We start from the raw sequence: 15,772 nt of genomic DNA, 5'->3' as shown, positions 1-15,772 counted from the left end.
GCAGCAGCAGGTCAGAGGTGGAGGTGGTAATGATGGGATGATACGCTCAGTGTTCAGCGAGAAGAGAGGATGAGGGTTAGAGGTCTCACTGAGCGCTCAGAGCTCTGCCTCTCTGGAGGACCCCCCCCCCCCCGCCATGAGGTCATCGAGAGGAAGCTGCAGCGTGGTGTTAAACATCGTGACAGAAGAGAGCGGTTAGAAAATAATCAGCAACAAGCTGAGGTGGTGATCCGTCTGAAGCAACCTTCCTTCATTCCCGACAGATTCACAGTTTAGTGTCTTCAGTTTGAAGGTCTGCATCTGGGAGGACGTCGCAGAGGTCAAAGGGTTAAATTTGGGGCCATCTAAAGGCTCTCATGGCGGTGCCGTCTACTTCCTGGTGATTCCTCCGTTATTATTCTGAGCTCGGCCCAGAGGCTCCGTCATGTGTCTCCTTAATCCTCATCTTTGGCTGTAGGAAGCGCTAAAGCTAAGATTAGCCCACATACACACACACACACACACACACACACACACACATCATGGGGGTCACACACACACACACACACACACACTATCGAAACTATCGCGTACACATTGCATAAGGGTGACACTGACACACAAAGACATCATCTCTCTCACACACACACACACACACACACACACACACACACACACACACACACACACACACACACACACACACACACACACACACACACACACACACACACACACACACACACACACACACACACACACATACACACACACACACACACACACGCACACAGAGGAGCTCGGTGACCTTCTGTGATGTCATGCATGAAGGTGAGCGAGCTGCGGCTCCACGTGAGCGCAGGAAGTCAAAGAAGTTCACGTTAGTGTGAATAAAGATTTGTGAGCGTGTCCACTGATCTGTGTGGATCGTCGTCTTCTGCTCGTTTTGTTCTCGCCGCGACCTCTCGCTTCGACACGTCGGCCCCCTTTTGATGTCTCCGCGCTCTCATCTCCTCGTTTCATCGACGGCTTCGGAGCTTCACGTCTCATTTCAGCGCTTTGCACCGCTATTACATCATTTCCTGCAGAGACGGCGAGGACGGAGAGACCCATCGAGCTCCCTGCAGGTCGACGCACCGCTCGTGTTCAGCAATGTCACGCAGAGCTGCTGCACCTGCAAGCATTCATGTGTGTGTTTGTGTGTGTGTGTGTGTGTGTGTGTGTGTGTTTACAGTATTTAAATGAGGTGTGTTACATTCTGCACATGACCGTGACATCCTATCCTTTGAGCCTGGAGGCGTCGACACGTTTTACAGGAAGTGAGGAAGATCTTTGGATACAAAGATCCTCTATAAACTGTAATGCAAAGTGTGTGTGTGTGTGTGTGTGTGTGTGTGTGTGTTGGGGGGGGCTGGTTTAAGCCCCTGATATCACTCTACACACACTCCTTTCTAAATCGAGTGCTTCAGCAAACACACAGCAGTCTGCAGTAGGCGGACGTATGGCGTGTCTGAGCAGTGTGTGTGTGTGTGTGTGTGTGTGTGTGTGTGTGTGTGTGTGTGTGTGTGTGTGTTTGCCAAACAGAGGTGTGAATAACCTGTGCAGATTAAACATCAGTCACCGTGTGTTTATCTGACCTCATATCTTAGAGGACGACAGAGGCGCACGCCGCTCTAAGCGTTTCCTCGAAAAAATATCAAAACGCCGAGCACAAGGTCGCACGCCGTCCGCGGCGCAGAGGACACCTCGGCGTGTCCAATAGGAGGGAAGAGTTTGGAAACAGTTTGAAAAAATAAAACTGATCAAGATAACAGCTCAGAAGACTAAGGCTGTGTTTAATCCAGCATTTTAAAGTTTTATCTGATATTGGTAAAAACAGATATTGATACCTGTTTGGATACGAGGCCAACAAAATCAAAAGTGACAAATATCAGGTAGTTTGTTGCAGGTGAGCTCCCTGACAGCCTGCAGGACTCTTTCATTCTCAGCCTCAGTCATGCAAAGCGCAATCGTGCGTGATCGTGTCCGAGCAGCCCCTCCCCCTTCCTCCAGTGAGTCACTCTATAAGCTCCCCGCACGCAGCGGCGAGGCGCGCGGCGGAGCGCAGGACAGAGGACAGGTAAACACTTGATAGATAGGAGGAGGAAGAGTGTGAGGCGGTCCCACGCTCCATCACGTCTCTGCAGAGTTTTTCACTGTGTGGAGGTTTCACACCTGCGGGTCGGCACCGGGTCGACGCCGCGCCGGGAGCAGGTTTAAAGAACACGCACGCACGCACACACACACAGGAACACGCGCAGTTTGACGCTTTCAGCTCTTAAACGCGCCGCAGAAGAGATCAGAATTCACAGCTTCATTTAACGGCTGACAGAGAGGACAACAGAACAAATGTGAGCAGAGACGTCACACAAGGACACGAGTGGGAGCGACACAAAGAGGAGTCAGAGCCCACAGAGCGGCGAGCGTGCGTCAGCGTGTGTGTGTGTGGGTCGACACGCGCACGCGCACACACACCACATGGTTTTGTCGTGACATTTTTCTGATTCCTCGTTTACCGTCAGCTTCATCTTCTACTTGTCAGAGAGAGGCATCAGGCCTGAACGACATGACGACAAACGTTATCGCGATAGAACACGTCGTATCAGTCGATGTTTCAATCATTCTTTCTTTCAAAATTAAAAGCTGATTTTTTTGCTCCTGAGTGAAAGTTGAAGAAACCAGCTGCTTGATTGTGCTTTCATTATTCTTTATTATCAGAACACGTCAAACTATAAAATTTAACAGGAACATTTAATCAACATAAACCGGCACAGGAAGGAGTCCTAAAACCAGGAAGTGAGTTAGCATGTTAGCTCCCAGGGTTCTAACCTCTAAATGTGTTTGTGTTTAAATAAGGTCTGTGGTTAACAAGCTGAAGAAATGTTGACATTTTGTTAGACGAGATAAACTACGTTAGCTAAGACGCCCACTTGTGAATTTTAAAGTTTTTACACAAGCTTAAAACGGCGCTTGCTAACAAGTGGCTAACAGAGGCTACGGTGGTCGTCATGGAGACATAAAAACGTCATCACACCAGTAACTCTCTCACTAATCCTCCTCACAGCCTCTAGTCGTGTTTTTCAGAGCTCTTGTAAATATTAGGATCATAACTCTTGAGTGGCCTTTCTGGCGGTCTTGTCCACGATGTTTTCTCCCGTTTTGCGCCGGTAAACTCGCTGTCGCTATCACTCATTTAAGCTAACAGAGTACGTACAGTGTGTGTTTATAAATCTGAAGTTTCACTACAAAACTTAAAGTGTGCGAGAACTTTGATTGATTTCATTAAAATCTAAGCTGGATTCAGTCGGATCCTCTCCAGATTGATTCCTGATTCCTCCGTCGTGTTTTTCATTTCGGCTCCAGCTGTCGAGCTTTCTTGGCAGCGTCTCCTTCTGAGGAGAGATTTCAATCTCTTAAGGACTTCCTTGTTAAACAAAGGGTCAATTACAAAAAGCTAAATGAGACTAGAGTGCAGCGTCCTTTAAATAAGACAGCAGCTTCAACAGGCTCCACAGCACATTATCATGGCTGAGAGGAGAAAAAAACCAAATCAGTGTGATTATACGCCAGTTGTTCTGTGACCTCCCTCCACATTTAGTCAGTGCAGAGATTTACTGAAATAATAAAGAGCAGCAGTGGTGGAGTATTTACACCGCGTTTAACAGCCTCATAAATAAGACTGATATTTCCAGAGAGAGCCCAGACCGGAGGAGGAGGAGGAGGAGGAGGTGAAGCCGAGCTGGAGTGTAACTGAAGCAGCTTGGAGAGACTCGATGTGCTTTTCCACGCTGACTCTGCTCGCTGCCTGTTGTCGCCGTGAGCTCCGGCAGCTCTTACAATGGAGGAGCGACACGGAGCATGTGTCACCCATCTGTCAGACAATATGTCAACACAGACGTAACGCCACGCTCGATGTGGCTGCAGACTCGCCACCGATGCTCAAACAAAACATCAAACGATACAATCTTTTTCATTTTCAAGGAGTAATAGTATTAAAAAGTGCCAAAGATGGAAAGAAAACAGTCCGATTCTGAACCCGAAGCTGCAGCAAGAGAGAAGAGAGACAGCAGGTTTTGGATCAAATCTACCAGGGTATAAATGTAGTTCAGGGGTAAAACATCTACCCCTGAAAAACACCCTGCTCAGGGGATCTGTATGTGTCAGAGTGGGCTCGCAATTTTTATAATAATTCGCAAAGAACTGACCTGAGAGTGGGTCTCGTTGTCGTTGTGTGGTTTGCATCAGGAATCGAAATAATTAGATGTTTAAAAAGAATCTAAATTTAGAAATGTGTTCACGGTAAAATAAAAACAAACATGCATGATCAGAATGACTCATTTTAAACAGGGTCGACAGTCTCCTCCAATCACAGCTGCTACAATGCAGCTAACACTATTAGCACGATTTTACACCATTACAGTCGTCGCCATACCGAGGTTTAATACGAGTAAAAATGAGACGATGAGGACAGGGTGCAGCTCACGTGTGGAGGCTGCAGTCCTCCGAGCCAGGGGGGGCGGGGGGGGCAGCCAGGGTTCGAAGCCGACCTTCTCGCTCCCTGATTTCTCCGTGTACGACTTCGATAAGCTGCCATGTTCTTCGCTAATTTAACTGGCAACAAGGATCCAGAGCTGAACTAAAGACGTGGAATCGAAGAATGACTCGGTCCCGTCTCGAAATAAAGGAAGCAAACTAGTTTTTTTTTTAGAGATGTGGATCCCTGTTTTGACCACGGCTACAAAAAAAAAAGTCTTCAGGCGTCAAATAAATTGGCGCAAATTTAATTACCAACAATGAAATTCAAACTCCCACACGCTGACTTCATTCAGTATTTGCTGCTTTTAGAATCGTGTTGTAAACGTTTTTAACAGAACAAACAAAGATGTTTCCCCACGCGGCGGCGGAGGAGAGATTTAATCAGCCAGTTCAGGAAATATGTTTCATATAGCACACGCAGAAACCGCCCACCTGCCCGTACGTTAACCTCGAACATCTGAGTCCTCCTGCACACGCCGCCAGGGACACGCCGCCAGGGACGTCCACGTTCAGTTTACAGACAAACACAAAGTGTATTAAATATAAATATTAAACTGAACGTTTGTCTCAGTGGCTAACATGGCTAACGTGTTTTATGTCCTATTATTATCTGTTAATGGAAATAAAACGACTTAGTGCAACGCAGTGTTTGATCTCACACACACACACACACACACACACACACACACACACACACACACACACACACACACACACACACACACACACACACACACACACACACACACACACACACACACACACACACACACACACACACACACACACACACACACAGAGCGAGGTGGCCGAGTGTTTTCCTCCAATTAACAGGCACTAAGTTTTACAAGTTTTAATGGGCTGCTTGATGCTTTTATAGGTTAGAAAATCACTTTAATATTATCCAGCTGCAGCTTCACACAGCTCTCTGAATAAAGACACGAGATAACACAAATCTGATGCTGTGTGAATGTACAACATGTGTTTGTGTTTGGCTCCTTTATGAGCTTATATTAAAGCCAGAGCAGATAAAAGCGCAGGATGATAAACGGATCTGTCCGTGTTTAGCCAACACAGATCAATCCTTAAATCGCCCGTTATCGGCCCTGATCCCAATCCCACAGGTCGCCGCAGGACAGCTGAGACCGCCGCCGTCGTCATGGTCGTCCTGGGACGCGTCGCTGCAGCGTTCATTCATAAAGTGAGTCACCGGCTTTGATCTAAAGAAAGACGAAGCAAAGATTTTAAAGAGCAAAGCACGTGGGAGGAAACACGTTCAGAAACTGACCCGTCTGTTTTTCTATTTATCAAGAGAAATGTGTCTAAATCGGTTTTCATAATTGGTTCAACAGCAGCAGCTGAGGCTCCAGAAGACATTCAAGAAACACGTCGATAGATGACAGCAGCTACAAGAAAGACGGGGCCACGCAGAAGAGCGTCGAAATCACCACGACTGAATGAAAACACGTCTTTGACCTTCCTGCTAGAAAAGAAGTTAATTAAATAGAAACGTGTTTCTCAGAATGTGGAGGGAGGAGAGTTGATCCTTCACGGGCTGAGACAAAGAGAAATCCATATTGGCAGGGATGGCGCTCTATAGAAGCGTCTTTAGAAAAGCTGCTGAATGGAGCGATAAAAATATCATCTGTGACAGCGGCGTACCTGCGGGCCTTTACGCCAACAACAACAACAACAACAGGCCTGCTTATGAGAGAAAGACGCCCCGGGGCAGGAAACAGTTCTACTTCTATTCATGGCGAAGGAAACGTGTTCTCAATCACTTCCTGCAGTTAAGCCCGGCGTGCCTCAAGGAAGCGTCCCGGATCCCTTTGTTTTTCCCCATTTAGGCTACCGCCCAGTGTTTCTTGATTTAAGTCCCAGGATGGCTCATCGTCTCACAGATTTAAAAAAAAAAAAAAGTTTTATTTTAATTAGAAAAGTTATTGATGAAGCTGCAAACACTTTGTGTTTTTATATGATCCCCTCGTGGTAGCAGGAGTAGAAAGGTTAATAAAGGTCAGAACTAAAAACTAATCATTATTAGGCACTAATTAATGGATGGAAGGGGAAATTAAATTTACCAGAAGACAAATGTTCACTCCCAGCAGATTGGGTTAAAAAAAAAATAGGATTGAAGATCTGAAAGCTGTTTTTTTTTCTGTATTTTTCTCTGAAATCGCTAAAAACAGAAATTTAATTGTTTTAAAAGTGTTGACAGCTTCTTCTTCTTCTTGACCGTCTTCTTCTGGGCCCTTTTTATCTTTATGAAATCTGATCCTTGCTCTGAGTATTTTTCTTTTTACAACGTGCTTCGCAGAAAGAATTCAAACTGAACATATGATTCTTTAAACGAGTCAGACTCCGAGGTCCTCGCTCTCACACACAGCTGAGAGTTTAACATGAAGCCAGCAGCTGACCGCATTAGATCACAGACAGTGAAGAAAAAAAAAAAAAATATATATATATATATATATAGTGATTGTGCAAACATCGTCACTCAAAGTGAAGAGTCCAAACAGAACATGATGGATCCTATTCATACGCCGCGCTCATGCTAACGTTGGTTGTGCAGCTCTTTTCTGCTCCCGTCTGGAACATCTGTGATAACGACACACAGATACCCGCTGAGACGACAGATGACATCACTACGCAGCCTCCTCCACATCTGCAAACCATCTTTAGCACCGGAGGCTCAGACTCACTCTCAGATCACGTGCTTCACATTCAGCCCGATCACCTTTCATTAGATGGATGCGAACAGCTCTGGTGTGTATCAACAGGACCATCGACGTCGTCTTGGAGTCTGTTTTTCGACTGAAAAGAAAACTTTGAGGAGTTTTGGAGGAGACGTCTTTTTTCCCCCCCGTGTGTGTGTGTGTGGCGTGTGGCGTGGAGCGTGTTGTTTTTCCAACGAGGCCCCGGCTGTAACCCAGGTGACAGTGTTTGCTTTGGCTTTTGCAGCATGGAAATTGGCTGAGATTAAAAAAAAAAAAAAAGGTTCTGAATGAACGACAGAAGGACAAAGAAAACAAGAGCTGGGAGTTTAAAAAAAAAAAAAAAAAAAAATGTAGTGGCTGCAGAAATGACTTCTGGCAACTTAATCCGAGGCCTGGCTATTTAAAAAAAAAAACCAACACGCTAACAAAATATATACAGCAGCAATTATGGTCAACTATGAAGTCATCTGTATGTGTAAAAGCCGAGGCGTGTTGGACGAGTGTTTCTGTACGTGATGAACCTCGTGTTGACTCCTCACTCGCACACATGCAGGGTCAGGTAATGAAGCGACTGTGTGGCCTTGTTAGCAAACACCAACCTCACACACACACACACGCTCACACACACACACACACTCACAGCCTCCACCTGAAACACCTGCACGACTGAAACAAGGCTTCCAGGTTACAGACTGATCAATAATCAAAATGAACGTTTTATTTCTGCTCAGGTTTAAAGGATCTCATTATCTGTTATAAGAAGCCTGACGACACGAACAGGCTGCATGAACGCATGGGATCAAAAATGTTTTATATTCTTTATTAATCCCAGAGGTGGAAATTGTGGTTCACACACACACACACACACACACACACACACACACACACACACACACACACACACACACACACACACACACACACACACACACACACACACACACACACACACACACACACACACACACACACACACACACACACACACACACACACACACACACACACACACACACACACACACACACACAAGCCGGAGACGTACACATCCACCTGAATGATTTCATAAAACCAGAAGTGTCCTTAAAATACTTGTGACAGTTGAAGCTCAGAGGAGAGTCTCGGACACTTTCACTTTCTCTCTCTCTCTCTCTCTCTCTCTCTCTCTCTCTCTCCCTCTCTCTCCCTCTCTCTCTCTCTCTCTCTCCCTCTCTCTCTCCTCTGCAGCCGAGCAAATGAAGCTACGGCAGACAGAAAGTCCAGTTTCCTGAGAGACCATATTTCCAGACCATCCCAAAAGAGAGCTGTCACAAGTAATCCGCTGCAACAGCAGCAGCCCAGACCTGGAGGAACTTTTGGAGAACGCCAAAGTCGGGCCACAGCGGAGGGCCGAGCCCACAGGAGGAGGAGGAGCAAACTCCTCGTCCTCCGTCGGAGACAATATGTTCCCAAACAACTCCTTTATGTCCACTGCACAGATGTTGAAATACGTCTGTGAGCTGGTGGCAGAAAACGACCACATTGATGCGCAGGATCACAATGATATGCAGGATCCACAGAGCATCAGAACCAGGAGTAAACAAAGAGAGAGAGAGCAGATCGAGTGGAACGCTCTCTGTGGTTTCTCCCCTCCAGTTTGATGAGGATGGATAAATATTTTAGTGCTGGAGTGTGAGATCTGTCTGCTGCATCATCTTTGTGTAATTGTGCGTGATGGATCCAGCCTTTCAGCACATTTTATTTTTCAAACCCCGCAGAGAGAGTTAAGATCATATAACACACACACACACACACACACACACACCCTGCAGGCGGAGTCCCTGGAGACAACGTGTGTGTGTGTGTGTGTGTGCGTGTTCCCCTGCGGGCCTGGACCTCATTCAGTCAAACGGAGCTCCACATTGTTGCAGCATTATGGCTGAAGAGACGTTTCCTAATTGGATGCTGTGCAGTTGACTCCCAATTAAAATGGATTTATCAGCGTGCAGCTAAACAGGGCTCGTTAGACGTGTGTCTCTGACAAACACACATCTCAAACAGCACTAAACACAAACCCCCAGCCCGGGCCAGGAGCCGGATCGAGTTGCAGTATGATGGGAGGAGGAGGAGGAGGAGGAGGAGGAGGGGCGGGGCCTAGAAGAGTCTCCTCTGTCGTACGTGCAAACACTCAGGTCTGTACACAAAGCAGAGTTTAACCCACTGACCCACAGCCCGGGGGTCTGCTGGGGCCCTGATGGGGGGGGGGGGGGGGGTCTCTCTCCGTTAATCCAACACCGTCTCTGGAGTGGTTTCAGCTGCACATGGAAGTGCGTTTCAAAGCACGCCGTCGTTAAAGCTGACCTGGAAGAGCAAAGGGAGTGGACGACACGTCTCCACATCGTCTCACTCCTGATACTAAACGTGTGATCGATGCAGACTCAACACATGTGCAGGAGGCTCTCTTTACTGACCTGCAGCAGCCAGAACACGTCAGTGAAAGGAGCACAGAGACATGTTGTTCTGGTGACGCAGAGAAGATTTGAGTGGAGCCATAATTCACAATCGCTGACTCCAAACTTTAAGGCTGTAACGATTTCAGAATCTCAGCAGGAAAAAAAAAAATGCACAAATTACTGAGCAGCATCTAGCAGAAAACAAAACAGCCTCGTCTTAGAGTGTGTGTGTGTGTGTGGGGGGGGGGGGGAGGCAGCTTGGAGTCAGTATTTGCATCATTTGTCCACGTGAGGCCTGCAGGAGCGAGCAGGTAGTTCACTCTCTGCAGGCTGCAGGTGACGTCGGTTCACTCCACTCACTTCCTTCCTTCCTTCCTTGGGCTCAGAGTTATAATGGTGTCATCTTTATTCCCCCCCCCCGTCCCCTCCCCCCCTCCCCTGAGTCTCCTCCCGGCCGTGAGCTATGCAAATGGGGGGTAATTCATGTTCTTGTGAGTGCTGCGATGATGTATGTTGGAGGACGATGTCCTTTGTTTGATGTACACTGAGTCCAAACACGGAGGACAGGGAGGCCACTGATCCACTCAGCTGAGTCGCATTAACACTCATTTCTGGCTCCATTAACAAGCCATCAAGGCCTCCATGGTTCACGCTGAATCTCTGCGTGGCCTTTAACTGTGGCGTTAATGGCAGCACGCTGATACTCCGGCGTGCTGGAGACTCCGCTTGCAGAGCTTTGCAGATCTCCTCCGAGCTTTTCTGGACGGATCGTCTGAATTCTCGAGTCTTCGCGGGGCGGCCCCGTCGCTGTGCATGTAAAACACACGACACTCAGTGTGCGTGTGTGTGTGTGCGTGTGTGTGTGCGTGTGTGTGCGCGCTCTGACCTGAATGCAAACACGTGACGCAGCAGTTTGCTCCGGTGCAGGGAAATTAGCATCGGCTGTTGTCACCATGTATTACGTGCAGCACAGTTTTAACGCTGCGAGGACTGAAAACAAAAGAAGAGAAGCGTCTTTCTTGCACAGAGCCGAGGAAGAACACAAACACACAACTTTTATTTTTTTTTTTATTTTTTTTTTAAGGGAACCAGAGAAGAGCGAGGCCTGCGGGCGCTGCATGTCTCTTAATGTGTGAGTCAAACTAATGGACTGCTTCCTTCTACTGCGCCCCTGACCTCTCCTGCTCCCTCACTCATCCCAGACCTCCTCCTCCTCCTCCTCTTCCTCTGCCCATCCTCCGGCACAGATATTTACTCTCCCTCTTTGAGTCCTGCCTTCTCTTTGTGTGTGTGTGTGTGTGTGTGTGTGTGTTCAGGAAACAGAAGAACAACTGGACGATCAATCCCACAGCGGGACAGATGTTCGTGCACATGTGGGGGACAGACGGGCTCGTGTGTGAGGTCATCGCTCGAAAATAATACGAGCACGCGGCGGCTAAATCTAGCTTGTGCTTAGTCCGTGCAAAAATAAGAACACAATTACAGGGTGGGTCCGGTTTATTCTGTACCTATAAAAAAATGACTAAAACCAGTGAGAGCAGCGTGCTTTCCAGGGATTAAACAGGACACCCACAGCGCTCTAACAAGCAGGGCGTGGAGGGTTTTAAATAGACTGCAGTGTTGTCGGTTTGGTCGGGATTCCCTCCAGTTAATCCAGTCCCTGTTAGGATCAAAAACCCCACAGCAGCTCCTCACACAGACCAGCAGGTCGGCTGAGAAAAGGCCGGAAATCACAGACAATGTGAGGAGGAGGAGGAGAAGGAGGAGAAGAAGAAGGTTTGACCTTTGACCCTGCAGTGAAAGAAGGGTTGAAGGACGTCTTCATTGTTTGTGTCGGTTCAGATTGATGGAGTGAACACGGAGTAGAGGGATTATTTGATAGTGTCGGGGATGAAAGTGAAGGAGGAGTTGTTGAGTGTGCGAGTTTTTAGAGAGAGAGAGAGAGAGAGAGTGTGGGACGAGCAGGGCTCTCACAGTTTTCAGGCTTGCCTAAACATGCAGCGAGCGGCGGCGGCAGGTCTTATCAGCCCGTCAAACAGCCAACCATCTCTGCGACACCGCTCAAGTCCCGAAACCAGTCAGCCTGCTCCGACTGACTGACAGTCTGCTGATTCACACCGAGCTTCTGTTTGTACGGGCGATCAAGAGCTGCACTCAAGGCCTCTCTCTCTCTCTCTCTCTCTCTGCTGCGTGTGAAAACAAAGTGACTCTCTCCCTCATCGTTTACCGTCTCCTCTTCTTATAAAGCGCTCTGATATCAGGTGGGAAAGTCCCGTGTGTGTGTGTGTGTGTGTGTGTGTGTGTGTGTGTGTGTGTGTGTGTGTGTGTGTGCGTGCCACAGGTACGACAGAACAAAGCCGAGCGCTGACAGTAAATCACAGCAGAGGGCGGGTCGTCACATTGTGCCACTTTTAACCGGTTTGAGATGTTCGTCATCGTCATGGGAACGTTGACACACAGCCCGGAGCATCCAGATGTTTTATTTACCTGTGCAGCAGCATCTGTTTTCCAGTTTGGGAATAACCGGGCTCCAACTTGCCCGACACATTCACACTCACGTTCAACCAATCCCGTCTTTTCTTTCAAACTTTTTACTGAAGCTTCAAACGCCACAGATCAGTTTCTCGGCTTTTCAAAATAAAGCACGATTAAAACAAATCAACGACGGGCCGGAGTCCCGCTGGTTTCTGATCATCGTCTTAAATCAATCAAATGAATATAAAAGAAAAAGATCAACTGAGAAATCTGCATCGACGAATCAAAAACAACAACATTAGTTCATAGTGGCGTCCTCCTGCTGCTTCCTGTTTAAGAAGACGCAGCCGTTCAGAACGACCGTGTTGAGGCGCAGGTTAGCACGCTCGCTCCATGTACAGCTAGGCAGTGGTCTTTAAAGCGGGCAGACCCGGTTCGAGTCCACATAGGATGCTTTCTCTCTCTCTCTCTCTCTCTCTCTCTCTCTCTCTCTCTCTCTCTCTCTCTCTCTCTCTCTCTCTCTCTCTCTCTCTCATACCTGACTCTATAGAAGCCCCCAAAAAATAAAAGCCCCAAAATACAACTGTAAATAAAAAAAGGAATTAACGAGACCAAGTTGCGAGATGAGGGGGGTATCAGACCCCCCCCCCCCCTCCATCTCTGTGCACAGCCCTGCTCATTGCATAATATCATTTTATGTTGCAGATGTATTGACCCCAACTTCCTCCTGCAGTAAATTACTGACTCCACAACCTCAGACTAAACGCTGGGACTTCCCCCCCCCCCCCTCCCTGTGCGAACACATTCTGCAGGAACACTGGGAATATTTCTCCAAGCAGTCTGGGTTGAGACCTCCGGTGCTCCATAACCATGCCCAGATGTGCCATACATGCATGACTCATGACGCCTCTGGTGCCCTGCCCTTTAATCTCTGCAGCAAGTTGCCAACTGCCACCAGGTCAAAGAACACAGGCTGCATGCCAGCAGCTGTGTCTCTGCGAGGGATGGGGAGAAACAGCAATAAAGGCTTTTCTTATCTTAATGTTGGATCCCTGCAATAAAAGTGGGAGTGCAACAACTGCTATTAGGTCGATATGCATTGTTCTGCAATAGACCTGAATATGTTTAATTGTATACAATTAGAAGACAATGCAAATATCATTAAGGTCACACAACACCTTCAATTATCGCTCCTTTGCGCGCGCGCGTGCGTGCGTAAAGTGCGCGTGGATCAGCCACCCCTCGGGATATTATGAGGGAGCTAATTGGAAAGCTCAGGTGACCAACGTAAACCTTTTTAAAAGAGTCAAAGGGATCTGCAGTGCAACACTTACTTGCCGATGACCTCGCACAGCTCGTACACATCTTCAAAGAGAATGTCGTCGTCCGCCATAGTCCAACCGACCCCGGCCGGGGAGACGAAATATCCCCCCGAATCAGCGTCCCAAGCCCGGCTGTGCTCCTAGAGGAAGCGGCAGCTGAAGAGAAATAACCGGCCAGCACCGCCTGCACCGTCAGTCGGTAAACACTTCCACAGAAAGGTTGTTATATTCCAGTTGTTGGCTCCGACCCCCCGCCGCCTCCCCCCCCCCGACAAAAAAACGCTGCGTCGCGGTGGGCGAATCGGCACGCGGGGAGCTCAGTAATCCGGTTGGGGTGTCCACCGGTTCGGCCCCGCCTTTCCCACAGCTTCCCGGTAACCCGTGTCAGAAAGCAACGCATACGTGTTTGTCAAACATTATAGTAACTCCTCCGCCGGTGCGTGCGTGTGTGTGTGTGTGTGTGTGTGTGTGACGCCTTTAAATGTGTGTGTTCTTCCCTCGGCTCCGGGTTTAGTCTTGCATTCACAGCCGAGCTGAGACCCGCTGGATTGTGCAGGCTCCACCAGGCTCCTGTTACAGCACCGATCCAGGTGGGTTACGGTGATCCTCACTCCCACAGCAGCCACACTTTTTTTCCGGGGGTGCACACAAAATCCACTAGCCGTGAAGGCTTTACCGACTGCCCGGTGAGAAGTCCTCCACGCCCCGTCCAGAAGCTCCACGCGCCCGGCTCGGACACACTTCCTTAGCCGCTGGTTTGTGTCTTTCCCCCCCGAACACTGTCGCCCGTCTGCCTGCCTGGACGTTCAACTCCACGGAGCTTCCAGAACACCAACAAGCCCCGCCCACACGCAGCGTTATGAAACTGTTCCGCTCTCCTCCATTCGGGGCCAAGAACTTACCCAAGAGTCCCCATTGAGGCCTATAAGGCTTTGAGCCATAATGGCGGCGTGATGGCGCCATGTTGGCTCTTCCGTCAGCGCAGTTTCCTCCAGACTGTTTCAATGGAGAACTCAAACACGGAAGCGTATGAATGAAGAATTATCAGTAAATATTGACAAATCACATCCTTTTAAGAGTTTGTTTTGTCATTTTGTGTATGTTGAAATTTTCAATAAAGTTGGAGTTAAAAAATAAATAAAATAAAAAAATTGACAAATCTCAACTGAGAACTAAGTTTGGTTGGTGAATATTTATTTTATCATTGCGAAGTAAAACGTTTAAAATAAAATATAAATAAGTCGACTTACTAAAATATAAATATACTCTTATGTTATAAATACTCCTCCAGGTTGTAATAACATAATTTAAAAAAATTTTTTATGTAGCCAGTATAACAAAAAAAAACCACTGATTTGTATTGTGTTTTTAAAGGTTTGTTTTTGTGCTCTTTTGCCTTTGATTAAAAAAGACAGGACAGTGAACAGAGTTGTAAATCAGGGCAGGAGAGATTCGGGGATGACGTAATATTCCCCACTTGAATTTCCCTCGGGATCAAAAAAGTATCTATCTATCTATCTATCTATCTATCTATCTTCAGCCACAACAAGCTCAACAATGTCTGTCATCGGTTATCTACTGTACCTCGTGGCTCCTTGTTTCCCCTCTCTTAAGTAATTAGATACAAGTCCAAACAGGGGAAACTAGGAGCAGGTAGCTGATATCAGATCAAATCATGACACCTTCATTTATATTGTTAAAGTACATGGGCATTTCTTTTGATCTAATTGAGCTTCACAGGTATAAGTCGCTTTATTATATAATTGCATGTTGCCTTTGCTGCATTGTTTTCTCTTCACAGATGAGTGAAACATCTGAAAAGTGACATAACGGGCTGCAGCGCTGCTCCTCGGTTGTTTTCCTGATTTAAAATGTCGCTCTTCTGTTTTCACACCGAGTCGTCTCTGTTCTACTACCCTAAAAAAAAAGGAGCCTGTAACACAGTTAGCTTGTGTAAACCTCTGGGCCGCATGCAGACAAGTGCTGGATATTCATATTTTATGGACTCTTGTGGGCTAAATACGCTCCACGCTGATTGCCTAATTAATGCCGAGTGAATAATTAAGCAGAGTGAGTAAACCCAAGATGATGAGCTTGTTCTTTTATTTATGGTTTTTCAACAAAAAGGATTTGATGTCATTAAAAAAGAGCCCCACAGCAGCTTCTGTTGGTATTGTTTCCTCCTGGGGTACACGACTGCTTATGTTGCACAAACATCTCTATTGCACCTTAAAGTGCGTGTGTGTGTGTGTGTGTGTGTGTGTCCCTGCAT

The 15,772-nt window shown here is 47.3% G+C and overlaps 1 protein-coding gene across 1 annotated transcript in view; it reads right to left on the bottom strand.

Annotated features, from left to right (window-relative positions):
• Positions 1–13,648, bottom strand: part of caska (calcium/calmodulin-dependent serine protein kinase a) — a gene marked incomplete at its 3' end in the record, with an annotated part of 34,818 nt that extends 21,170 nt beyond the window's left edge. The window contains exon 1 of the mRNA XM_079357958.1: positions 13,513–13,648. Within this exon, the coding sequence (XP_079214084.1) occupies positions 13,513–13,571 (59 nt within the window). The 5' untranslated portion in view covers positions 13,572–13,648. The remainder of the gene's footprint in view (positions 1–13,512) is intronic.
• Positions 13,649–15,772: the final 2,124 nt, after the last annotated feature.

This window comes from Symphodus melops (genome assembly GCF_947650265.1).
Source record: "Symphodus melops genome assembly, chromosome: 12".
Lineage (NCBI taxonomy): Eukaryota > Metazoa > Chordata > Actinopteri > Labriformes > Labridae > Symphodus > Symphodus melops.
Note: the sequence above shows the minus strand (reverse complement) of the source record. Positions and strands in the feature narration are given on the sequence as shown.